The sequence below is a fragment of the Bicyclus anynana genome, chromosome 3 (assembly GCF_947172395.1).
Source record: "Bicyclus anynana chromosome 3, ilBicAnyn1.1, whole genome shotgun sequence".
Lineage (NCBI taxonomy): Eukaryota > Metazoa > Arthropoda > Insecta > Lepidoptera > Nymphalidae > Bicyclus > Bicyclus anynana.
Genome location: NC_069085.1, coordinates 18,445,236 through 18,470,099, shown reverse-complemented (window position 1 = coordinate 18,470,099; position 24,864 = coordinate 18,445,236). Strand labels below are relative to the sequence as shown.

At 37.4% G+C, this 24,864-nt stretch overlaps 1 protein-coding gene across 7 annotated transcripts in view; it reads right to left on the bottom strand.

The window, feature by feature from the left end:
- Nucleotides 1-24,864, bottom strand: part of LOC112049323 (uncharacterized) — a 32,213-nt gene that overhangs the window by 5,570 nt on the left and 1,779 nt on the right. For 2 of the 7 annotated variants that reach the window (XR_008252382.1, XM_052891083.1), the window contains exons 4-34: nt 24,363-24,493; nt 23,570-23,744; nt 22,790-22,954; nt 22,480-22,626; nt 21,720-21,947; nt 21,175-21,230; nt 20,959-21,091; nt 20,564-20,701; nt 20,340-20,469; nt 19,920-20,065; nt 19,409-19,545; nt 19,002-19,132; nt 18,687-18,822; nt 18,048-18,165; nt 17,691-17,807; nt 17,385-17,516; nt 17,010-17,088; nt 16,286-16,416; nt 15,179-15,336; nt 14,240-14,422; nt 13,368-13,525; nt 12,758-12,881; nt 11,992-12,158; nt 11,234-11,380; nt 10,690-10,831; nt 9,794-9,929; nt 9,367-9,557; nt 8,878-9,043; nt 3,298-3,478; nt 2,510-2,619; nt 1,110-1,241 (exon numbers count right to left, since the gene is read on the bottom strand). Coding sequence is in view for 3 of the 7 variants with exons in the window: in XM_052891083.1 (XP_052747043.1) it covers nt 1,110-1,241; nt 2,510-2,619; nt 3,298-3,478; nt 8,878-9,043; nt 9,367-9,557; nt 9,794-9,929; nt 10,690-10,831; nt 11,234-11,380; nt 11,992-12,158; nt 12,758-12,881; nt 13,368-13,525; nt 14,240-14,422; nt 15,179-15,336; nt 16,286-16,416; nt 17,010-17,088; nt 17,385-17,516; nt 17,691-17,807; nt 18,048-18,165; nt 18,687-18,822; nt 19,002-19,132; nt 19,409-19,545; nt 19,920-20,065; nt 20,340-20,469; nt 20,564-20,701; nt 20,959-21,091; nt 21,175-21,230; nt 21,720-21,947; nt 22,480-22,626; nt 22,790-22,954; nt 23,570-23,744; nt 24,363-24,493 (4,425 nt within the window). In the remaining 4 variants the exon portion in view is untranslated. Of the gene's footprint in view, nt 1-1,109; nt 1,242-2,509; nt 2,620-3,297; nt 3,479-5,024; nt 8,154-8,877; nt 9,044-9,366; nt 9,558-9,793; nt 9,930-10,689; nt 10,832-11,233; nt 11,381-11,991; nt 12,159-12,757; nt 12,882-13,367; nt 13,526-14,239; nt 14,423-15,178; nt 15,337-16,285; nt 16,417-17,009; nt 17,089-17,384; nt 17,517-17,690; nt 17,808-18,047; nt 18,166-18,686; nt 18,823-19,001; nt 19,133-19,408; nt 19,546-19,919; nt 20,066-20,339; nt 20,470-20,563; nt 20,702-20,958; nt 21,092-21,174; nt 21,231-21,719; nt 21,948-22,479; nt 22,627-22,789; nt 22,955-23,569; nt 23,745-24,362; nt 24,494-24,864 lie in introns of those variants that run through there. The other 5 variants (XM_052891084.1, XM_052891085.1, XR_008252383.1 and 2 more) reach the window with 5 other exon arrangements.

The window sequence follows — 24,864 nt, the reverse complement described above, 5'->3', positions numbered from 1 at the left end:
TATCCACTGGGCTATCACGGTTACAGTACAGTTAGTAGATATCTACTAAAAAACGGAATTTTGCAAGAGGGCCGGATTAACGAGGTCTAACGGCGAAGTCATGGGCGTCCGCTAGTAAATCATGTAAATCAAGCAGTCGTCTTAGTATTTAATTCAAAGTTTAAATTAAAGTCCTATGATCTATTTAAAGGTGAGTGATCAAGCTTTCAATCTAACTTTCAATCAGTTAAACGAAACCAGAAAGTGAATAAGCGATACAACAACATACTTTAGTTTATCTACTCGTGATTTGTAAGCACTTAGGGCGAGTGCTACATCTTCACCGTTGCCAAGTAGACCTTCGCTTGTTCTAGGTTCTAGTTGTACAGCTCCTATCTGACCATTATTTAATGCTCAATGGATATACAGATGTTGCTTTGAAATTTTAACCATGTTAGATAGAAAAGTCACTGCCAAGTAATGGTTCATGTTTTAAATTGTACACCGATTTACTTATTGGTCCTTTTTAATTTTTTGTATAGGGGATCCGGGAATTTGTAATTCAGTAGTAAAAGAATTTGTAAGTCAGGGTCCTCGATCGTGCTTCAGTTATAATGTTGATCAATGATGTATGTGGTTGTGACTCAGGGGCGTATCTGCCGTCAATGGAAATGCCGTGTGAAAGCAAAAATTAGTTATTTACAGTAGTACTTATCTATTGGTGCTTCCCTAAGAAAAAACGTATATAAACTGCAGAAATGAAAAGTAAAAAAAAGCAATACTTTGTGGTAAAAAGATTTGCCGCTTGGTTTCTCCCCCCCCCCCAACTAATTTAAATTAAATTTTAATATTATATTTACGTATATATTATATTATATTTATTATATAATGTATTGCACCTTCCCGCTCTTTCTTCGCAAGTTCTCTCGTCAGGGGTTGCCTGGTAGAGATTACTTCTAGTAAAGCCGCCTTTGCATGCTAAGTTTAATGTATCTTTTTATTGTTTTAATTTATAATTGTATTTATGTGTGCAATAAAGTATTTCTTCTTCTTCTTCTTCTTCTTCTAATTTTTAGCTCCTCTAAGGCACGGTACACTGCTGTGTCTCTACAAATAACCACAATCTCTACCTGTAACTCGAGATGTTTCGAGTGGAATTTGAAGGAACGAAACGACTTGTACTGTATAATGTTGGAGAGCTCTCCCACGTAGATCATGTACATCAGCACGGAGACTACTTGCAATATTGCCACGAATGCTACCTGGAAAACACATAATAGGCTAGTTGACACTTTTCAAATGGTCTTATATAGTTCATTGTCGACCTACTAGATTTATTTTTCAAATTTTTTTTGAGTCGTGATGAAAATTTTAGTTTTCAAATAAATAAATAAATATACTTAAACAATACACATCAGTATCTAGCCCCAAAGTAAGCATACAGAGTAGCTTGTGTTATGGGTGCTAAGATAGTTGATATTATAATATTAATATACAATTATACACAACATATAAATACTTATATAATGTATAAATACACACAGACACTGGAAAACACTCATGCTCATCACACAAATATTTTCCAGTTGTGGGAATCGAACCCACGGCCGTGGATGCAGAAAGCAGGGTCACTACCCACTGCGCCACGCGGCCGTCAATATGTTTTTGACAATACGAGCCAAAATGCCTGTCGGCCATGACGGTCTATATTTCAACTGTTTCATGACGTCACTATAACAAATCCTTTACAAACGGAGCGTTTGACAAAAATATTAGTTAACAATTTGTTAGACGTTTGGTGCATCAAGTAACTTTGTGACGTCACAAAATGGACGACAGCGTTTTTGACGTTTAGAAAGAAAAAATAAGTTTATAAATTAAGTTTTATATAAGAAATCCGAAATTGTCGATATATCGATATATTTCGGACCCTTAGGTATTCCATGTATTACTTATGCGAAATTAATATTGTTTATATTAAATTTGATTTATGCCAACTACCCTATATTTAAAAGCTGGTATTTACATTTCCTTATTTTAAAAATCAAAAAAAAAAAAAAGTCAATAATCATTTATTTCAAGTAGGCTCAGTTTACAAGCACTTTTGACACGTCAGTTGACTGTTTGTGAAAATTCTACCACCGGTTCGGAAGGCAGGTTCTGCTGAGAAGATACCGGCAAGAAACTCAACAGTTGCTCTTTTGTAAAAGTCATACAGTATTATAATTTACAATTGATAACAATTACTGTTTACATTTCTTATAGTTTTACTTCCTGTGTGAAGGTGGAAGCTGATGCAACGGCCTCCAAGAATATTTATCATTAAGGAACTTATCAATGTTGTAGTACCCTCGACTAAGTAAATGTTTTTTAACACATTTCTTAAAGCTATGCATTGGCAGGTCCATCACAGACTTTGGGATCTTATTATAGAAGAGTACACCCAAACCTACAATTTATCATAGGTATATTCAAAACGTCAGCTGTCTAGATTTCGCAATTATGGTACCTGCTATAATAAAATGTGTACCTCTGCTTGCTTTTTAGGCATTATATCCCCAACTCCATTTTGAGTGAATGTCGTCAGTATGAAGTACGTTGAACTAATGTAGCAGGAGTCGCACCAGGCTTCACCCGCATCTAAAATTGTATTATGATTGACGAGATAGACCAGTGACAACCCTGTGGATATGACCTCGGCCTTGGATTCGGAGGGCGTGGGTTTGAATCCGATCCAGGCATGCACCTCCAACTTTTCACAAACTGCATACCTACCTGAATTCTCTACGTGTGTAAAGTCAATTCGCATTGGGCTAGTGTGGTGGAATATTACCCATCACTTTTTGAGAAGAGACTCGTGCTCAGCAGTGAGCTTAATTGTGAGTACATAGAGTGAGCAAATATGGGTCGATAATGATGATGAAGATGATGATGATTGACGAGAGATTTTTTGGTTGGTGGGAAACTTCGGCTGTGGCTAGTTTCCATCCTACCGGCAAATACATACCGCCAAGCGATTTAGCGTTCCAGTATGTCGTGTAGTAAACAAAAGGGGTGTGGACTTTTATCCTACTCCTAACAAATTAGGTGAGAAGAAAATAAAAGATTAGAAGCATAGATATCCTACTTTAAAGCAATTTATATGTTAACAAAAACAAGTCCAATCCAACGTCACAAAACGTCGTTAATTTAGCTTCCAAGATTTCAAATAAAAAAAATAAAATTATAAACATGATAGTAATGATGATGTATAGTAGCCAATAGCTTTGTAACAACATAATGAAGATGATCATAACGTGAAATATATGTTTTATATACTGTTATAAATCCAAGAAGACTTCGGCTCGCTAGCCTCCTCACAATAGGCGATGAAATACCAAAGACAGGTGCACACTTGGACGAAGAGTGGGAACCAGATGAGCACGGCGCCCACGATGCTTGTGGTCAAGTTGATGGAGATATTCTTCTGGCGTAGTTGCAGGATTTTGTACACGGTCACCTTTTGATAAATGTATTGATTAGTATTTTTTTTTTTATAAATAAATATACTTAAACAATACACATCACTATCTAGCCCCAAAGTAAGCATACAGGGTAGCTTGTGTTATGGGTGCTAAGATAGTTGATATTATAAATTTTAATATACAATTATATACTACATATAAATACTTATATAATGTATAAATACTAAATACTAAATGTATATAATGTATGTATAAATAAATAAATAAAAATAAAAATAAATAAATATACACAGACACTGGAAAACACCCATGTTCATCACACAAATATTTTCCAGTTGTGGGAATCGAACCCACGGCCGTGGAAGCAGAAAGCGGGGTCACTCATTGTAATCTTTGGTCACTACCCACTGCGCCACGCGGCTGTCAAATTGGAAGGACTTCTTTTTTCTTCTAATTTCAGATCAAATGCTTTGTCGTTGTAGCCACAATCCGTAAGAACATAAGTTTAAAATATAATAAATATAATTCATACGCAAACCACGAGAATAGTGCATGTTTAGAATAGTTGTTTAGGTCAACGATTTCTGTTTTGTCTTTACGACCTACAAAATATCACGTCCATACTTAACAGTAGATCTAAAAGACGTGAATTAAACTTATAATTTGTATAGAAATTAGTAATATATATGGCATAATAATAATAATAATAATTATTATTATTATTATTTATTTATTCATCAGAAAGCAGGTTTACAAAGATTGCTTAAATATAATAAGACCCTGATACTTTCTACCGTAATAATTTGGTGTATGAAAAATTTAAATAGACTATGTATAATCCTAATTTAAAAGCAAACAGATAAAAAAGAAAACATATGTAAAAGCTTATACAATTATTATTAAACCATGTTAAATTTAGTGCAAAGTCAAGTAATTATTACCAATTAAATGTTAAAATGCGTTCAAATTATGCATGTCAAACACACATGTCAATTAAAATTATGTCAAAATATATATCATACGTCAAAAAAAAAAGAATATCATTAAAATTTGTAATTAAAATGCATGAAAACATTGTAAATATTGTGCCGCTTATACAATACACAAGTGTGTAAACTCCGTGTCACTTTCACTTCTTCTCCAAAACATGCAAGTTGGTCTGAACTAAGGATCAACGCAACAGTCGCCTTAATGAATTGAATGTGCCACAAATGGTGGAAGGGCTGACTAATTTCTTGCACTAAGGATCAACCTGGCTACCTAACGCAGCTGGTATCCTTGCCACCATTCCACGTGGGCATGATTTGTATCGCTATTATATGTTAACTTAAGTTTCTCATTGTATTCAATCGCAGTAGTTTCATTTTACATTGTTAATACTTACAATCCTAAATACTCTGTTCATTCGTAGCCAAGAAAATACCATTCCACGGTTATTTTTACTAAGAAAACAAAGTGTTTCGAGAGGCAGACAGGAAATTAAATCATATTTGAATTCGCTTTTCATGTAACTGTAAGAATTTAACAAAATATTAAAAATCTATTCAGTATAAATTGTCAAATTGAATAAAATCAGAATTCAACATCGTCCATGCTGCAGAAGTAACTGTAGCATGGACGGTGTTAAAATAAACAAATGTTTACTTTACATGTTTAATACAACAAAATACAAGTAAATGATTATATTGTCTCCAAGATATGTAAGTACTTGCAATTACCTATTTATGAAGTATGAATCAAATTGAAGATCAGAAAGTTGTTCTCATATTTTAGATCATATAATACTCGTGAGAATAAAAGGGTACGTAAGTCAAATGAAAGCTTCTATCTTGGAGAATATACTCGTACAAGATGTACCGTAAGTAGTGCGATATACTTTATAGACTATAGCTGACATTAAGGTCTACTAAAATAACGCATTATAACCAAGTTAATACCTGAACGCACCATTACAAATGTGTCTACCTCTAAAAAACATTAGCCCCAAAGAAGTTCAGACTGACATTCTAAAACTAGAAGAGGGGAAATCATCGGGATATGATTCAATTGACGCACAACTGCTCAAGCAAGCAAGGCAAGGCATAATACTTATTTGATCTATCTATAATACCAGCCCGAGACTAGGAATATTAGCATCACAGTGGAAAATTTCACAGCTTTTAATGATACCAAATTCAGATAAAGACTACCATGATGCCGGCTCATACAGACCAATAAGCCTTCTACAGGTACTAGGTAAACTCCTGGAGAAAATTTTGCTGAACAGAATGTGCAGCCATCTACCGGAAGCAATTCCACTCCATCAGTTGGGATTCCGGGAAGAACATGAAACTATATATAACTGCTATTTTCGTTCCTAAAGGGGTTGATTATGTAAAAATCGTATCCACATAGTACGACTATATTGCACTGAGGGTAGTGGTTCTTGTATTTTGTAGAAAAATCAATTTAACATAAAAACTGTAAAATTTTGGCTAACATATTATATTGCGTTATTTTAGTAGGCTTAGATGTCAGCTAGGTGTAGAGAATGACGTATTATTTACGGGACACCTTGTATAATTATATATGGGATTTTAATAATGAATTTTTTTTTTTTTTTTTTTAATGCAAATAGGCTCGCGTTTGACCATGATCTAACCTGATGGTAAGTGTAGATACAGTCTAAGATGGGACACGCTTGCCTAGAAGGTGCCTATTCACTCTTGTTTTGAAGATACCCAAGTTATAATATTCAGGAAACACAGACTTGGGAAGGGTATTCCAAACCTTAGCTGTGCGTATGAGAAAAGAAGACGCAAAGCGTTTTGTACGGGTCCTAGGGACATCTACAATATAGGGATGAAAACCCACCCGATGTCTTGCGGTGCGATGGTAAAAAGGCGAAGGTGGTATGACATCGAATAGCTCCTTAGCACATTCTCCAAAATATATCCTATAAAACACCGATAGACTGGCAACTTTCCGCCGATGCTCAAGGGTCTGGAGTTTGGTCAAAAGCGGTGAATCTGTGCCAATGAGTCTCCTGGCTCGGCGATCCACAGCATCCAAAGCAGCCAATTGGTATTTGGCTGAGCCGTCAAAAAGATGGCTGCAGTACTCCATGCAAGACCGGACTTGGGCCTGGTATAGAGTAAGTAATTGCTGTGAGGAGAAGTACTGCTTAACCTTACGGAGTATTCCAAGTTTTTTGGCCGCGGTTTTGGCTTTAGATTCTATGGACCGCCCAAAGTTGATGTTAGCCGAAATATCGACACCCAGGAGATCGATGTGGTCAGTGATAGGCAAGGATACATTTCTGAATGTAGGTGTAAATGGAAAAGGAGTCCGTTTTGCCGTCAGTAGACATGCCTGCGTTTTGGTTGCATTGAACTGAACTAAATTAGCGTCGCCCCATTCGGAGACTTCCTTTAGGGTAGAGTTCAATCGAGAAACCATCGCCTCCCTGAGTTCGTTAGTTTCAGTTCCACCGGCGCGCGGTCCGGATAAATATCTTTCCGTTACTGTACTGTCATCTGCATAACCAAGGGTTCCAGGTTTCAGCAGGTCATTAATATGCAGTAAAAAAAGAGTAGCGGAAAGTACCGACCCTTGAGGAACTCCAGCGTTAATAGCCATTAGATCCGATGAGCAGCCATCAGTAACCACTCGGAAGGATCGTTCACTCAAAAAGTCGGATATCCAGTCACACAAGCTCGGTGGAAGTCCATACGCTGGAAGCTTACTAATGAGGCTATCGTGCCAGACCCTGTCAAATGCCTTAGATATGTCGAGAGAGACAGCAAGTGCCTCTCCGTGCTCATCAATTGCCTCACCCCAAACATGAGTTGCATACACGAGCAAATCACCAGCAGACCTATTATGGCGAAAACCATACTGGCTGTCTGAGAGAAGATCATGACACTCAAGGTATGCTAAGAGCCTGGTATTTATTATTCTTTCCATGCTCTTACACAAGATTGAGGTGATTGAGATAGGCCTATAGTTTGATGGGTCGGCACGACTTCCTTTCTTTGGTACGGGTTGTACATTTGCAATCTTCCAGGATTTAGGAATGAATTCATAATAGGGATAGGGATGATGGCAGTTTCTTAAATTGTATATAAATTAGGAGTAAAGCAATTTTTCAATATTGAAAAATGTCACGGTTAATGTAAAGAAAGAGAAGAAGAACTTTTATTAAATTACGATAAAAGATTTTTAGTAGATTAGGAAATTTAATAATCCTATTTATTTTGCAAACGTCCAGTTAATCTTTGTTTTTTACATACCTATTAATTAGTTAATTTAATTAATGAATTAAACCTTACCCGAATGTCTCATATATTCAAACCTAGTCATCATCCCCATTGGTGAGATAATAAACAATATAATGTCTTACTTTTCCCGTAACTTTTTGGAATATTTCACATTATCTTCGTTGATGTCTGTGTTATGTGGCAGCACAAAATATTGAAAAAAGAACTTCCAGAGGAAACAGAAATCCAAAACGTACAAATATATGATATAAGTAAAATTATTGATTTGAAAGCCGGTGTTATAAATTTCCGAATCGATAGACAATACGCTAACTATGCCCAGGCAGTTTTCGATTATGGAGTGTTTGATATTGAAGGAAGGAATAACTTTTTTACTGTGCAATATTATCGACGATGCGGTTGAACGATCCATGATATTTAACTGTGTTAAGGATCCGCTTTCTATGTATTCCTGAAAATAAAATTATAAATTAACCTAGCGGTTGCTTCCTACTTCGTTCGCGTAAAATCACTCGTGGATTATTCCGGGAAAAAATAGCCAAGGTGCACTTTATCTCTATACCCAATTTCGTTCAAATCGGTTCAGCGGTTTAGTCGTGAAAAAGTATAGATTAAAATTAAAATGAAATGAATATTCTCCATAATTATTGTACACCATAATAATTATAAACTAAATAATATATAAAAAAATGCCTAGGCGATCTTATCTCTAAAAAGCGATCTCTACCAGGCACTCTAATAATAAATAATAATACACTAGGGAGTACAGTCTAATAAAAAAAAAAATTGTTGAATTATATTGTTAACATTGCAATCAAACATAACGATTCAGTAAAGAAAACCCTTTATATACCCTATTGTAGAATACTATTTAATAAATAATCATTTCATGAAGATGAAAAATATATACTTAGTTATACAATTATTAATGAATTTGTTAATGATGAAAGTGAGTTTCATCTTCACAGAAGAAGTAGAACTAATTAATTATTATTTTATGTAACGATAAAAACGATGTAATTAATGATGATTTAGAAAGAGCAACTTCCGAACCAGTGGTAGAGTCTTTAATAATAGTCAAAATTTGACAGTTCAATTGTGGTTTGACTTGATCTACTTGAATTTTGATTTAGATTGAAGAAAAAATTAACGAAAAATATTGTAAAGCTATGCACCTCATTAAATGGCCGATAAGACTTCAAGAGTTTCATAACAGCAGGAAACTCGCTAATGATACTGAGAAACACCCGCGAGTTTATTTGCAGCAAATGCACTTGGCTGGTGCTCCTGATCGACTTGGGGTATCGGATGGTCGAAGCTTCGTCCAAATTTCCAAACATACTGCAAAAAAATAATATAATAGATACAAGAAATAAAAGCAATAATAGACACAAGATCGATACTAAATAAAGGATTTTTGCTAAACTCGAGGGTAGCTTGTACTGTCTTACCGCCGTTTTCAATAACCTACCAAAGATTACGGATATATAGCTATCCTCGATTATTAGTAACAGCCAAACTATCTTTTCACTTTTCACAAACAAAGATATCTATAAATTCCTTAGTGGTTTTACGTTTTATTCTTTTAATTTTCCTCCTAAGTATATCTAAACTATCCCTTTTATCTTACAACTCTTATTTCGTTAACGCCATCTCATACTAACCTCCCCGTCATAAGTGTAACGCTTTCATCATCACTCTCTTTAACTTCAACACGACCGCGATCAACGAAATATATGTCAGATATAACGTCGTCCTCTTCTATGATCGTCGTGTCCTTTAGGAAATAGAAACTGCGGACCGCTCGCCCGATTATACGTAAGAGCGAAGTGTCGCACTGCTCCAAGATTGGACACTAGATAAGAAATTCATCTCCAGATAAATGTAAATTCTGTTTTGACTTCATATCTCTTATCTAATAGATCAGTAGGTAAAGTAACAACTACCTAAACCACTATGTGAATGGGAAAATATTTTAAGGAACGTGATTTCAGCAGATCGTATACAACTTTAATTTGAATTTTCATAACATTCATGTCATGTATTTTTCTATAAATAGATTTCACGATAAAATGAAATGACTACTGATACCTTAGTAAAAGTAGATCCATAGATGTGTAGAATAGCATCAGTTCGCAACGTGATCTGGGAGCATAGTTTTAGAATATTCCTGTAGTCTATGCCACCCGTTTTGTCCCAGTTATATTCGTAGTACGCATTGACTTGCCTTTAATAAACAAATTATTTTAGAGTTATAGCTTGGTAAATTCGTTCATAGCACTCTCGATGGTCCGCGCGGGCCGAGAGAAAGGTAGCCCCGCGCTCTCGACTTCATACCCGCGCAGTCCTTCCCTCTGCCCCACGTGTACGACTTCACACCCACGCAGTCCTTTCCCCCCCCCCGTCGTCCGCATATCATGGGAGTGTCTTCAACGATCTTGCCAAGCTATATATGCAGGACCGAATTAACCATTAGGGCCAACAATTGCCTAGAGGCCAAACATCGTCTACGGACCCGACAATAATTGAAAATGTTTTATACCCAAAAACCTAAAGACAACAACTTTTACTGAAAATTTCTGAAGGATGAAGCATCACTCATCATCATCATCATCATTATCATCATCATCATCATCAGTCTGGTGATGAAAAGAGATAGCCTTCAAACGGATGAATTGCATTTTCTAAGGCCATTGACATAATTTTTCCGGCCCTAACGTTACCTTGTGTTATAAACGTTTATCGATGGGTCGACGACATATCATTGAATTCCACCGGAAAAACTGGCTACTGAAGGCTAAATACCAATTACAATGGCAGCATCTGGAGGAGGCCTTCGACGCAAAGAGTTCTTCTTTTAAATAAAAGGAAAGAAAATTTATTTATAACTTAACCCTGCACTGATTAAATTAACCTAATAAAAATATTTTATAGGCTTCTGAACGTTTTGAGCTACATTTGATATCAAAGATGGCAAGCAAACTTACTTTTGTAATTGTGGATTAAGTTTTTCTTTCTTCATGAACACGGATATATCTTTCATGTGATCTTGGTACGAGGCGAGCGCTTTGTTGACGTTGGATCGGACACTAATGATCCTTACGGAAAAATATGTAGTGATTAATATACCTGAAAACATCAACATATATTGTACTTACGTGATTATCACAAATCCTGCGGGAACAATAGATTTTTCTGGGATAAAAATAGCCCTAAATTAACCTATAAGCTATTTAAACAACTGCTTAGGGCATCCCATCTAGGGGTTACCAGAGATGACCAAGAAAAAATCTTGAACTGAACTAAACTCGCGTGACGAGGGTTCCGAACGACATTTTACTACTATGTTTTTTTGGAATCTGGCATTTTCACATCATAAAATATTTGGGCTCAATAGCACAGCACAAACGGATTGAAAGACTATTTAGAGTGATACAGGGCAGGCATGTGATAACGAAACCCGTTTGAAACCATATGCCCGTTTTTTATATATAAGATGTTAATTATGTTAATATAGTAATTTATTTGTACCAATAATCATTCCAGTGATGAGCACACGCATTATATTGATGTTGGTGGGCTTGAAAGTATTGTAGCCGGTGGTGGTGGTCTCATACACCACCCAGAACAGCGAGCCCAAGTGCAGGTTCCACGGCGATTCCGTCATATTGAAACGATCTACAATTATAAGATACTTTATAAAAAACTAATTAACAACTAAGAACAAACTACAATAAGAAAGGTAAAACAGTCAGTAGCGTAACTATAGAATAGGAAGTAGAGGTGGCAAAATCCCATGGGTATAAGACTGCATGGGCCCGCAATACCGACTTAATATAATATGTTAAAAAATAGTGTAATTTTTTCTGGAGACCCGTCTATTGAATTCGGCACGGACATTAGATGGTCTGTCTGTCTCAAAAGTATCCGACCTATTTAGATTTTTCGGCGTTTGATTTATTCTTCGTTATCCGGGGGGTGGCATCCTTCAAAGTAGTCCCCATTTGGAGCATCGTCGTAATGAAGAAGTCACTTGCCTGAGTTTCTCTGCACGAAAACATGAAGGACTTTCAGAACCTGACCACGTATTTACGTTTAGCCTCTAGTAACTATCTACGAGTAACTACTCAATTTTTCGGATTAGCGCTTGATGGGTTTGCCCGCTGCACTCTTGGCATACCCACCCCTAACTCTGCGTTTTTGGCTAATTGTGGAATTGCGATATTGGTCATAACAAAGGACAGGTATGACAAAATATACTATTTAAAATTTATGAAAAGCAAACTTACAAGCTTCGTGGAAAAGCGTGATCCAAGAACCACCTTTGTCGTCTTTAGGCACGATGTACCACGAGTTACTCCCGCCATCAACCGTAAAGAATATATCGACGGAGGCGTGCACCACGAAACATGTGAGAACGTTCAACACGGCCAGGAATAACGGAAATGCGCGTATACTAAAACAAACATTTTATCCTGGAAAAATCAAAACGCTAAAGTACCTATAGCCGGCACAAAGTACATACAAGCTCTTTAAAATAATAGTAATAATTTTTATCAAAAGGAAAAAACCCAATACAAAGTATTCTTAGCTTAGGTCTGTAATGGTTATAATATGCAGTAGTCAAATCTTCAGTCACACAACTACGTCTAACTGGAATAGTTAATAAACCAAATTACAGGTGTCAAACAGGTCACAAGGATCGTAAATCATTTTCTGTGTCATGTCTTGGTGAAGAGATACGAGAAAATTGGATTGTGCATATCTTCACAGGTGAGTTGGATAAAATGGTGTACCCATTGTAAGTTGATTTTTGCAAGTTCCTTACGTGATATGCTCATTTAAGCAGCTAATTTTTCTCAATGCCATCCTGTATCTATGCTATAAGAGCTAGACCTCCATTTTATAAAGGCTGAATGTTTGTCAGCTCATGCTCCTACTATAGGTCAGCCCGTTCTTGAGTTATTAAACCCTGCAAGATGTTCTGATCTACAATTTGAACAGTTGTGTTTCTAAAAGGTCTAATATACACAATATACATATTATACAACATACACCAGCAACAGGTCCCGTCGAACGAGTCCGTCCAGGCCGAGGAGAGCGCTCGGCACCCGGTACAGCTGTGTGAGGCGGTTGAGCATCAGAAACTGCTTCATCGGAGCTTCTCTGTATCTGCTTTCTGCGATAAGTTCAATATCTCAGTATGTTATCAATACAACTACTTAATTGCCATCACGATATATTGAAAGCCATTTGACGTACAAAGATGATAAGGGAATGCCCCAAAATAAATACAAAAAATAAATCAGCTTCAAATATTACTTCGACTATTCGGTACACCGGCGAACATTTTGAGCAAGAAAAATGATAAAATAATTTTCTTCAAGAAACATACTTTTAATAAGCCAATTATTTAACCAGAACCTTATTTATACATCATAATATTATTACCATCTCCATTATCCATATACTTCATACGGGGGTATATCTGGTTTCCCGGGGCCTTCGTTGTATTGACCGTTGGGCATTTCCCTTTGGCAGGGCAGTAGCTTTTTAGCTATAGACGTCCGCTAAGAACTGATTTTGCGAGAGGGTCAGATTAAGGAGGTCTAAGGGGGGACGAAGTCGCGGGCGTCCGCTAGTGTTGTAATAAATGCATAATTACGAAAAGTCTCCTTCCAAGAAGATTCCAGTCTCTCCAACGGCAGACAGCCGAACAGGTCCGCCAAGAAAGCGCCCCTGATGTAGTGCGCCGCCGTGCTGGCGGGGTGGTACACCAGGATCCTGCGCTCGTTGTAGTAGCCTACTAGCATCCTCTGTAATCTGAACGTTGTATTGTTACAATAAACCTTATTACTGAGTTCATATGGTTTTCATTTGCTTGTCATTGCCATGTTGGTATGACAAACTGCGATGTTGTTTATGATAGTTTCTTGGAGCAGTCTTTTGCAAACAATCCACTGTTTCTGCATCAATCACTGCAAAGAACTTTACAGCTCCTTCATTTCACATAGGTACTCGTATGTACACAGAGACGTTTGTGCTGTCAACTTACTACAACCACAGAAAACATATGTACAAGACTACTACCAGTATATTAGAATTCAAAACCTACATCCCGAGATAGGTAGATTATGAATGTTATTTAAACGGGTACATACCACGATAAAACGACGAGATTTTTATTGTCGATATTTCTCATCTCGCAACTTCAGTCCCGTCGTGACCACGATCCATGCAACTGGGTTGAAATATCGACAATAAAAATCTCGTCGTTTTATCGTGGTATGTACCCGTTTAAATAACATTCATAATGAACAACCACGAAATAAGTTTAAAATCATTAGTTTATGATAGGTAGATTATTGAACAATACAAAATGTTGCTAAGTTTTCTACTGATAAGTTACAAAAAAGCTGTTTTTCGCAAGTTTTATATCCACAATATACCAATACGTTCACATACGAAATTACCAGATGAAAGTTCTGTAATCAACGATTTAAAATGCATTTTGAATATGCTATCAACCTTACTCACATATCGCAGTAGGCAGTGAGGTCAAGGAGCCATGCCAAGAGCTGCAGAGCAGGCCACTGCAGCACCAAATGACTGTAGCCGGGGTACAGCATAGCGGACAGAAAGGCGCAGCTTGCCCGAAGCCACTCCATGCGGACCAGGTAGCGGCCGTCCGGACGAATGGTGAACCGGGGGAAGATGTATCTAGAATGTTATCATCATCATCATATCAGCCGATTGCCGTTTGTAGGCCACCACGACACAGAACTGACTACAAACAGTGACAGCTAGCGACTCCCTTGATGTCGTCAGTCCTTTTGGGGGGTTTTCTGAATGTAATTCGTAGTTCCAGTGATTAACCTATGTAGCTTCAGATCGTCAGGTCATGAGTAAATATTTTCAGCATTTCCAGTTTTGTGTAACGTGCCTCAGAGGGTATGTTAAGCCGTCGGTCCCAACTATCATTATTAACATCTGATAGTTATAGTTACTAAATTAAACATTATCACTCTAAACTAATTGTTGGAGAAACGCTGAAAGGTTTCCTGTCTGTCGTTTTTCTACAAGATATATTTCTGAGAGTGCGCCCAGGAATTTTCGATCTAGTTCGTCCTTCACCTTTTTAAAACAGAACTGCCAGGCATCGCAACAGTATGCATCTCTACGTAGTTGATGTCCCTTGGACTCATACGAAGCTCTTCGTTCCTGATCCGCGCTGTGAAGTCATGGAATACCCTTCAGTTTACCCTATCACCTACAGCAAAGGTTTACATCTTTAAGTCAAGTGTGAATAGTCATCTTCTAGGCAAGCGCGTTCCACCATAGGCTGCATCAGGCATGATTGCAACCAAACGCTCACATATTTTATGTAACAAAATGCCTGCCAACTCTGACTTAACCCTGTAGTGGACCGTTAAATGTCTTACAATGATGATGATGAATTTATTTATTGACTTTTACCTCAGTACAGAGAATATGCCAAGTCTATGGAAGGGCTGCAAGAAGGCGTTGTCTTGCTCATACTTCCTCGGGTAGCGGAACTTTGCCATGTTGGGTGTCGGCTCCGGCGGCTGGTACGAGGTGAACGGCTCCCGACGTTTTTGGAGACGAGAGTATTGCTTTCGCATGAAACAAATCAAATATTCTTTACAAATTAGCCCTTGAGTGCAATCTCACTTGATGGTAAGTGATGTTGAAAAGATGGAAGCGAAAGCTAACTCGTTAGGTGTAGGATGAAAGTCCACATTTCTTTCGGTTTGTGCACGATATCGTACCGGAAATTTTGGAAAGGGGGTTTAGTGAGTACTAGCCACGTCTGTCTGTCTTGCTGTCTGTTCGCTATAAACTGGAAAACTACTAAACGGATTTTCAAGCAGTTAAAAATTCATGGGGAAGGTTTATATAAATAATTTGTCAAGGTTGAAATAGTCGTTGTAAATGTCGGAAAAAAGTCAAGCCACCTTGGCGTTTTAATCGATATACCTTTGAGATAAGGTAACAAAACGATGCATCTTCCGCTATTATGAAGGGTTCCTCGGTTGAAGTGGGCGTCTGCTAATAGATTAGTTATAATTATATGCAGTAATATCAGCGAAACATCACAAATTCATTAGCTACCTGACATAATTTTCAAGATGGCAGATTTAGTAACCACTCGTCCGAAATTATGAGATAAACATCCTCGACGTCTCTTCCTTTAATAATTTGTCGAGAAAACTAATTTTGATACTAAATGTTCCGCGTCGGAATGTTTGGCTCAAGATCCATTTGAATTATTATTTTTTTGATCATTATCAGCCTATTTGAATTTGACTTACAGGAGAGAGTGCCAGGACCTTATAGGAGAGAGGATATTATAAATCTTAGCCCTTAGCTCGCTCTTTCCCCGCAAGTATTGTCAACAGGGGTTGTCTGTTAAAGATTGCATATGCCAATAAACGCAAGAAACTCTAAATTTTGACCTATTAATATTGTCATTTTAAAGAAAATTTATAAATCCTAGCAAATCATAACAATGTTCAAAAATCTAAAATTGATTGTGGTTTTAGCGAAGGATTTGACACTCACCGGTTGCTCTTTACAGAAGTCAATGGCCTCTTTGATTTGCGGGATATCGATGGCGTTCACTAAATGTTTCCTGGATATAGTGAATATCTCTACATGCGTGACCGCGCGCACCGTGTAGAACGTTGGAATACCTGGAATATCATTTATGTAATAACCCTTTGTGTAAAAACTCGTTCAGGAAAGAACTACTGCCAAACTTATTAGTATCTAGAAGCAGCCGGCATTTATTTCGAACTAATAGGTATGATTGCCGGTGAAATTACAGCAATTTATGGCTATAATTCGGATTGATGGCTACAAGGTGCTTACTACCGCACAACCTTGTAGTCATATTTTAGATTTTCCGCAGGAGATAGAGCACAAGTGTACTCTCTTTTCCCTCACTCTTATAGTCCAATGGGACGGCAGACCGACACGACCGATGAAAGATCAGGCGGCGGACCTACGGCTTTACATGCTCGCCGAGGCAAGCAGGTATACTAACACCAATTTCCCAGCTCCAGGCAGATATCAAGATTTTTCTTCATTCTTCAATAAAAATACCAATAACTTATTTTTTCGTTGGCCTAACCCGGGATTTGATCCCTGGACCTTATTTTCCGTAGCTGAACCAGCTAATAACGAGACCGTTGAGGCATTTCAAAATATACAAAAATAAAGAACGACATGCAAATTCGTAATACTTTGTAGGTATATAAAAATAAGTAATGGTATTCATAGTTACGCAATAGACATTCGAGAACTCCAAAATTGCTTCTTGCATTTAGCACTGCGACCACACCTTTAGTGTCAGGGCTTAATATCTGAAAATATTAGAAACTTTTCAAAGAAACATTTGTGTTAATTGTTCGTGTAAAAACTGTTAAGTATAAATTCTTTAACGGCCAATAAGTATCATACGTTTTGGAACGGCAACTTAACGTAGTCTATCGGAAGCACCGAGGTGTAACTCCACCAACTTTCCAACTCCGGGCTGAGAATTTTAGTAAACACTTCTTAGATGAAATAAAGCTTAGAATTTCGTAGCCTGACCCAGGACTCGAATAGGTACCCACATTGGCAAACGACTCGACCAACAAGGCCAACTGTAACTACAAACCTCACATATTCCTTTTTTGATAATGTAGATCTCGTTACACATGTCCCCCGTGTTCAGCAGAATCTCGTTGGGTGACGTGCAGAAAAGTATCGCCTTTGATGATATATTCTTCAAGTCCTCCTTGTGAAGTAACTGAAACGATAAGTTGACATTTAAGACATGGGGAATCATTTTAGATATCTCTTGAAAAGAATGAAGAATATTAGCCATGTCTTTAGATATGACCAGATTTTTGACCAACGGCTCAAAAGCCAGAATAAAAAACAATAAGATAATATACACGTACGTCATATCATTCCAGTTTACCTTCATAAAAGCCACGCCAAGAATGAACTTGCTTCTCTCCCTCGCTACGATGTCCTGGTACACGTGTGGTGGAAGATCGTAGAATATCGACCGCCGTTTGTTAGTCATTGAATATCCCTGTAAAATAACAACAGGCAATGAGGCAATTGTTATTGTATCTACCAGCAGAGAAACAGACATTTGATTTTGATAATTGAAGCCACATCGTAACGAAAGTTATACCTATTTAATATACTCGTAGTCAAAGATATCTCGTTATCTTTTGGCGCGCATTATAGCCTGCTGGAAAGAGTATTGTGAAAGCGCCCAGCTACGGTAAAATGCATTTGCTAAAAATAACAAATAATACATCAGTACCTTGTCAGTAAACCAGCACAGTTGCAGATATCCCAAAAAACGCTCTCTCAATATCGGATCCACGTCGTGGGTGACCAGAAACTTTGATACGTTCTCGATACATGAGTCGTAATCCTCTCTAAAAACACAAATTAATAGAACGAACACAAATTACGGTAGCATCTAAGGGGCCGGAGTTGACAGACTTGATTTTTCGAAACCAACAGTAACTAAAATTAAAATGTTTAAATCGAATTTCATTGTTATTAAAATTTGAAAGATCATCGGTACTGGTCGTTACGATATTCTGATGAACATGATCAGAAGCCTCTCTAACATATGAAGTGCCTGTGTGCACCCTTGCGCCCTCCAATAAGCGCCAAAAACCGTCGCCCGGGTACTACACCCCCTGGATCATAGGTAAAGACGCATCTGCACCTGATACTCGTAGTTGCAGTTACTAAACGTTATCAACGTTACAGAAACAGATGGCTCTCCTGGACTGGGTTAGTTTCATGACCTGAGAGTTCCTGGAAGGGCGTCACAGAGAGCTGTTCAACCAGTGCTTGCGGACTGGTGCGTTTCCTGACCGTTTTTCCTTCCTGTCTTGGGAAGGAGGGCCAGGAGCTACGAATGTTAATAAAAAAATGTGAATACAACCTCAGAGCAGTGGTCACCATGATAGTGGCAGAGTACACGGCCTCTATGAATATGTATAATACTGTACATATCTCCAGAACAAAAATCGTGTACACCACATGGTTCAAGTTCAGGGAACCCCACGTCTCTATGTGAGCTGAAACAACGAGGAAAAATAAGGATACAGGATACCTGCTACGACCTTTAGAAACTCCAAAGAATCCATATAATAACCATGACTCAAATGTATTTGAAACTAAGTGTGTCGCGCCACGCACATTGTAGGGTTCCTTGGTTTGAGGTACTTACGCCACCAATCGTGTGTTGTGTACTTACACGTAAAAGAGATTATAGAAATAGCCCAATACAGTCCAAACGCCAGTCTCATATCCACTGTCTCGTCATCCAAGCTTTGATTAGTCCAGTACGGCGGGTGAGTGAAATTCGTTACAAGACAGTGACCAAACCTGCAAATTCACACGAAAATTACTAATGAAAATTTGCCGTAGGTACATTATTATTTACTTTAGCGTGTTAGTCCATTCAAATTATATTTGTTACTTATGCCTTTATAGGCATAATACTTTTTATCTAATGGTTCCCGCATTACCCGATTTCTTGCAGTTGCAGCTAGATTTTATTACAATTACTAATTTGGTCATTAGGTAGTGTATCCAGATTAAGATGTATTTACTATTTTCGACAAAAAACATATAATATAGACTACCTTACTACTAACTCACTTAAAGCACATAAAGCCTTGTTGCAAAGCAGCCAACAGATAACAAGACATCAACAGGAGCAGAGAATATGAGAAGAATCGCAAAATATTACTGTAGTAGACGCACTCATCTTCAACTACCTTGAGCACTCGAAATACCTGCAAATACAGAAAAAAGGAATACATTTGAAAGGAATACCAGTCACCAAGTCACCGGGTTACCAGGTAGGTTCTGCCGAAAAGAACTAAGCATGAAACTCTAACTGCAAAGCAAAGTGTGCATGCCTAAAATACAAAGATGGCGAAAGACTATTAAAGGATTTCTTATCTGAAATTTAAATCTAAAGATTTTATGTAACTTGTTTTAAAGTTATAACAATAATGATCTCTACGGCAATTGTTAGCAAATCAAATGAACTGAATGGACTTGTATGTGACACACAGAAAAAAAGTTAATCCCCCCAGTTAGCTAGGATCTTGTGTATAACAACTACCTATTATCTGCATTAATAAATATATCTTGTATCCTTAACCTTTGGTAATCTTAAAAGTTTATTGATGCCAGCGAAGTGTCGATCGCCGACGAACTCAAAGATAGGCAACGTGCCCAACACATCGAGCACGAACCACTTGCTGCGCACCTGCTGGGACGACGTCTGCGCCAGCGTTATGGGCACACCTTTCAACATAATATTGTGTGAAATAAAATAAAGTAATGGATCGAGTTGGCTGGTAATGTCAGCTGAACAGTGCATACATAGGACATAGTCAAAAGGAATTATGACCAAGTATTCAAACAACTTACACTTATTCTAACTACAAACAGTACTGTTTGACCTCGATTGAAGAATTCACAACGCTTAAACAAAGCTTGCTTTAATAAAAAACAATTTAGATTTTGATGTTTAGTATGCAACTGCAAATACTAATTTAGGTAACAAGAATCATATTACCATCTTCAACATTAGCTCCAGTGGACAGATACACAAACAGATCAACAATATAAATGACAGTCACGATGTAATCGTAAAATCTGAATCCCAGTGAAACATTTCTTTTGTACACCATAAAGTAAGGATGCGTCTGAAATATAATTGCAAAATTTAATAATCCTTCAAGAAATATAGTGGCAGATTTAAATAGTTAAACAGTACAAAACAGAATTCATTAAACTTACTATGCAAACAGTGATGATGAGGCAGGAGACAAAGGTGTTCCAGACAACTTGCAGTGAGGAGTTAGGTTGCAAGATGCAGGGGAACGTAGGTCGCAGGCAGATGGCATCTGCTTCGTCGGTTAATGATGAATCTGCTCTCTATGTAAAAATACTTAATTCATTATTAATTTACTCGTATTACAAATAGTTGAGGCATAGCGATTAAAATTCGAAGGAGATTGTTAAGAAAAATGATTTCAGAAAAATATTTTTTGCTAGAATATGATCAAAGCTACAAGTTTGTTTTGTTTGGAAGGAAACCTTATAATATGAATCATTAACAATTTACTTGTTTTTATTTTATTAACATGAATGAATAACGTTTAAAGATTTCGTAAAAGTTAAATTCTACTAACGTTTCGCATTATATAACTTCCAGCTATATCAATCATGACATCAGTTTCGGCCAGTTGTTGATTCCCAGCAGCGTCCTTCGACTCTTTGATGTACATTAAATTCCGTTTAAAATGAAGTATACTACTCTTATATCTATAAACAAAGCGATGGGTTACATATTCACAATCCTTAAATCGGTAACTAATCATATTTTATCTAAATCATGTTATACATACTTGGCTTCTTCAGGCAATCGATAGGAGTAATGTCTCTTCACTTTTTCAAAATGCTCCTGAATATTAAAAATAAATTACAAACGAGGTTTCATTTTATCTTAAATATTATTAGGTGTTCTAGATCGCACTATAAGTTCTAACTACTTGAGATCATAATAGTGATGTTTATTTTTAAAGTGAGAAATGCAACGCTGCACTCATATACGTCATGTTCTAAAGTTGAATAACGTTTAATAATACGGGCCTAAAATTCTTGAAAACATTTAAATAAATATTTAAATGTTAATTAAAATATTTAATTACATAATTAAGTAGGTTCTCAGTAGGCACTCGATGACATTTGTTACAATAAAAATTTTGTATATGACAAGTAATATACAAAAATAAATAAATAAAGAAGAAATTATCATGATAAAGACATAGTAAAAATTGATTACCATCGAATTAATTTTGTTATCGAAAATAAGTATCTGAAAGCGTAATCCTTCACATTTGTTTACAGAAGTGAATTTAATACTATTAACAATTGCAAGAATGCATCTTACATAAAAAGTAGCCAAAACAATCGCTCCTTGTCCATTTTCTCTACCGTACTTAATAACCGTCTTCCACAAGTCGAGATACCGTAACACGTGGGCGGTGCAGTAGGTTGCTGCTCGGATTTCCACGTGAGCTTGCCCGCAGCCCGCCACGGGACAACCCGCGTATTGAGATAGGATGGTACCTCGGATCATACGAAGCATTGCTGTGCTGTCGTCCTCTGCTGTCAACATCTAGGAAATTTTACATTATCTACTGGATGTTACGGGGTACAAATCATAATCAATTTTACATCACGTTAGGCGTTAAAAATATAAGAATAAAAGGAAAAGGTTATTTGAAATCGCGAATCAAGTCTACACTTACCCATCCTCACGCCACTGTCAATCGTTATATCTAATAAACAACAGGCAAGGCAAGATAATAGATACATTCTAAATATGCAGATGTGCAGAGTAGTACGCAGGTAAAGTTTGAAAATAATTCTGTGAAAGCGTTATGATGATAGTGGATAGATGAAAGAGACTTTGATCTACATTAGGTATAGAACATTTTCAACAATTTGCTTCCAAGTCTTCCACATGTTAGTTTTGAAAGACACTTAAAAACTCGCTAAAAACTGTCACTTGACTAATGGCGAGCCCAAACTGCATAATATAGTTTGTCTACTGTTGACAACCGTTTGACAGTATGTACGCTTAGTGCTGCTTACGTATCCTTATGTAGATTGAATATACGATCGACTTCTGGAACTTCACATCTTACCTCAATATCACCATAAGTAATGTATATAATGGAAGACTTAATATCATTCCTCTTTATAATTGCATCTCCAGGGATATAATGAATTGTCTCCATATTCTTAGCCAGTTCTGCTAAAAACTCGTAGGAAAGGTCACGAAGAATCCGGCACTGAAACATATCAACGTTTGCTTTATCTATCTTTCTTATTGTCCGACTTTCAAAACGGAGATTATGTTATGTTTTTTTCCAAGAAATAGTTAACGTTGTTTTGCAGAAAAGTGAATCAAAAGTTACAATATACCTCGAATCTTGGTTTTTCCTATTTTCTTACCCTCTGCGTAGCCTTAAAATAGATGTCCGTGTAGATAGTGTTCGATAGTGAAGGTGGGAAGATTGGCATCAGCCGAGTGGCGGATACAGCTCTCTGCTTGTGCCAGTACATCTTGTAAAAGGTCTCGACTTTATCGCGTAAGGTTGGTGGCACATTGGATGATTCCTAGAAGAGATCAATTATTAATTAGCTTAAATTATTTATTGACACGAAAGAAACGAGAAAGTTACCATTAAATAATTGCAAAGGATAAAGTTATGGTTTAGCATTCATCTTTATGGGTGCACAGATAACTATATAAAACTTTATTGATCCTTACAAGAGATAATGATAATGAAAATAAATGTGAACGAAATCTGACCGGGGTTAGTAAGGACGCCTAAATGGAGAACGCAAGAAATTACTCATAAATATAGTTCAACACTAGCTACCCGAACTAGAACTTTAACAAAGCGATGCAAGGCATCAGAAATAAGCACAAAGATCGCAAGAAACATAATCACCGTAACTTCGCCAAATTACATCATCATTATCAGACGATGGACGTCCACTGTAGGCCCAGGACATAGAACCTGTAGGGACTTCCAAACATCACGATCGACTGCCTGCAACGAATCAGTTCACCTGGTTCAATCAACACTGCGTTTTCTAGAGCGGGGTCGCCGTTCCAGCACCTTGGAACCCCAAAGTCCATCGGCTCTTCAAACTACCACAGATTGCCAGTTTAGCTTCGCGACTCATAAAACTAAATCACATACTGATGATAACTAGTGTGAGTACCATTTCCTTCATGATGAGCCTGTATCTGGTGCGGAAGGTCTCCTCGGGGCTCATGTAGACGCTGATGACCAGCGACAAGGACGCCACCGCCGCGCCTGTCACCACCAGGCAGCCGGTCACCATCACCAGGAGGAACGCCATGCGCTCGTAGTCATTCACTGGTGACGTCGAAGGTCTAACGACGTAGAACACATCACTTTTAATAAGTTTAGCGAGGTACGGGCAGGGGGGCAGCTGCCTTCCCTACCCTACCACGCAACGGCGACGGAAGCTTCCCTTCACTGCTCTGCTCCTATTGATTGTAGCGTGATGAAAAGTATACTATAACCTGCCCAGGAGTATGAAGCATAATTGTACCAAGTTTCGTTAAAATTCGTCGAGTAGTTTTTGTTTCTATAAAGAACATACAGACAGACAGACAGACAGACAGACAAAAATTACTGATATCATTTTTGGCATCAGTATCGACCACTAATCACCCCGTGATAGTTATTTTCGTAATATATTTCATGTACAGAATTGACCTCTCTACATATTTATTATAAGTATAGATTATTGATTATTATATTAATTTACGTAATTGTTGTTAGTGTTAAATTTTAAATTAAAAATTATGAAAAAAGTTTGTATATGCGGTTGTGAAGGAGACGCGTGACTTTTTTTTTTAATGGGCTTCACCTGTTTGTAAAGACTCACTGGTTACTCTGTGACACAGTGTGTCTGTGATCTAATATAAAATCATTGCTTCATACTAATAATGTAATTCATATATTTTTATTGAAGTCAAAGTTACCCAATAGGTATAAACATCTTGTTGACGATGTAAAGTGCGATGAGGAATCTGCTGGTGATCTGGTTCTCCTCATCCGTGACGTCAGGGCGGTGGGGCTCGGGCTTGTAGGAGTGGACGTGATCGGTTTCCAACTGGTGACGGACGACATAATTATATACAGGGTGTCCCGTTGTTCTAAAATCTTAATTACAGCAGCTACAGCATTGAAAAAACTGATTCGAACAAAAAACATAAATTGGTCACTTTTTAAACTATTCAAATTAGTTTTAGATAATTAGCTGGTGCATCTACAATTTTTTTTAACTTTACAAGTTAGCCCTTGACTACAATCTCACCTGTAAGTGAAAATGCAATCTTAGATGGAAGCGGGCTAACTTGTTAGGAAGAGGATGAAAATCCACACCCTTTCTGCACAGTAGATATATCAAGTGTGCTTTCGGTTTCTACACGACATCGTACCGGAACGCTAAATCGCTTGGCGGTACGTCTTTGTCAGTAGGGT